We start from the raw sequence: 2,500 nt of genomic DNA, 5'->3' as shown, positions 1-2,500 counted from the left end.
TACACAACACACACAATCTCAGTCTATCTCGTTACACAACACACACAATCTCAGTCTATCTCGTTACACAACACACACAATCTCAGTCTATCTCATTACACAACACACACAATCTCAGTCTATCTCGTTACACAACACACACAATCTCAGTCTATCTCGTTACACAACACACACAATCTCAGTCTATCTCGTTACACGACACACACAATCTCAGTCTATCTCGTTACACAACACACACAATCTCAGTCTATCTCATTACACAACACACACAATCTCAGTCTATCTCGTTACACGACACACACAATCTCAGTCTATCTCGTTACACAACACACACAATCTCAGTCTATCTCGTTACACGACACACTCAATCTCAGTCTATCTCGTTACACAACACACACAATCTCAGTCTATCTCGTTACACAACACACACAATCTCAGTCTATCTCGTTACACGACACACACAATCTCAGTCTATCTCGTTACACGACACACTCAATCTCAGTCTATCTCGTTACACGACACACTCAATCTCAGTCTATCTCGTTACACAACACACACAATCTCAGTCTATCTCGTTACACAACACACACACTCTCAGTCTATCTCGTTACACAACACACACAATCTCAGTCTATCTCGTTACACAACACACACAATCTCAGTCTATCTCGTTACACAACACACACACTCTCAGTCTATCTCGTTACACAACACACACAATCTCAGTCTATCTCGTTACACAACACACACAATCTCAGTCTATCTCGTTACACAACACACACAATCTCAGTCTATCTCGTTACACAACACACACAATCTCAGTCTATCTCGTTACACAACACAATCTCAGTCTATCTCGTTACACAACACACACAATCTCAGTCTATCTCGTTACACGACACACACAATCTCAGTCTATCTCGTTTACACAACACACACAATCTCAGTCTATCTCGTTACACAACACACACAATCTCAGTCTATCTCGTTACACAACACACACAATCTCAGTCTATCTCGTTACACAACACACACAATCTCAGTCTATCTCGTTACACGACACACTCAATCTCAGTCTATCTCGTTACACAACACACTCAATCTCAGTCTATCTCGTGTGTGTGTGTGTGTGTGTGTGTGTGTGTGTGTGTGTGTGATGTGTGTGCGTGTGTGTGTGTGTGATGTGTGTTGACGTACGATGAAGCCATCATGGGGGCTGTATGCGTAGCTGCCACAGGCGTACAGATGGGTGGAGTTCATTGGCTGCAAAACACGCACGAAGTTTGGACAGTCGACCTGCAGAGAGAGAGACAGACAGACAGACAGACAGACAGACAGAGACAGACAGACAGACAGAGACAGACACACAGAATGTGAGAGAGACAGACAGACAGACAGAGACAGACAGTGAGAGAGACAGACAGACATAAAGTGAGAGAGACAGTGATTGGTCTGCAGTGTATCTAATATATGATGTCATTGTAGCTTTGAAGGCATCGTATGACTGTACTTTAAATAAAAAAACTATCTCTTTATTCGGTAGTTTAGGGGTTTAATCACGTGAAATTACAACACAAACAAATATATTTATTCACCTCTATTCACACACAATGAGGCGTATTCTCATTTAGTTTTGATTGAACTGTATTTTTGAGGAACTGTAGGTCTACAAACTGAATTTTACAAGAACTTCTTCATAGGGAAACCAAAACCCAAAGTAGGCTATATAGTATGAAACCATTCATAATGAAACTAATTGAATATTTGCCTCAGTGGCAAAGTTGGCAGCCTTGCTGTGTGCTTTTGATTTATATGTGTAATAACTTTGCTAAATAAAAGAAATACAATCCTGCTGCTACCTGATTTTTCCTGAAAGAGTCTGTATTTTCATTTAAAATAGTTATATAATACTTATATTATATAACAGTTATATTAGGCGATATATACATTACACAAAAGGCAAAGAAAATACAATCACTTTGACCTATTTTGGCCATACACTACTACTTCTTTAGGGCTTTATTACGTGGTATCGGATCTAGAGATGTTCCGATACCGATACCAGTATCGGTGTCGGCTCCGATACTGCCTAAAACGCTGGTATCGGTATCGGGAAGTACTGGAGTTTATGCACCGATCAGATACCACGTAATAAAGCCCTGAAGAAAATCAATGTTAAATTAGTTTTTTTATGATCTTTTTCCGTTATAACTGACTGGAGAATAAAAGAAAGTTCTGGGGCATTCATTGTTTGTGTTTGTTCATGTTTCACAAAGAGTTTAACCTGAGCCAGACATACAACAAAGATAGAAATCATATCACATCTATACAGAGATAGTAGTATACAGCTGTTAAAACATAATGAAATATATGACACTCTGGTATCGGATCGGTACTCGGTATCGGCCGATACGCAAGTTCAGGTATCGGAATCGGTATCGGGAATCAAAAAAGTGGTATCGGTCCATCTCTAATCGGATTGGTGCATAAACTCCAGTAC

The 2,500-nt window shown here is 39.9% G+C and overlaps 1 protein-coding gene across 2 annotated transcripts in view; it reads right to left on the bottom strand.

Moving 5' to 3' along the window:
* The window catches only part of LOC114557213 (semaphorin-4A), a 38,214-nt gene that overhangs the window by 20,473 nt on the left and 15,241 nt on the right, over positions 1-2,500 (bottom strand). For both annotated transcript variants that reach the window (XM_028580585.1, XM_028580586.1), the window contains exon 4: positions 1,198-1,296. In XM_028580585.1, coding sequence (XP_028436386.1) covers positions 1,198-1,296 — 99 coding nt within the window. The remainder of the gene's footprint in view (positions 1-1,197; positions 1,297-2,500) is intronic.

The sequence above is a fragment of the Perca flavescens genome, chromosome 6 (genome assembly GCF_004354835.1).
Source record: "Perca flavescens isolate YP-PL-M2 chromosome 6, PFLA_1.0, whole genome shotgun sequence".
Lineage (NCBI taxonomy): Eukaryota > Metazoa > Chordata > Actinopteri > Perciformes > Percidae > Perca > Perca flavescens.
This window is presented reverse-complemented; position numbering and strand designations above follow the sequence as displayed.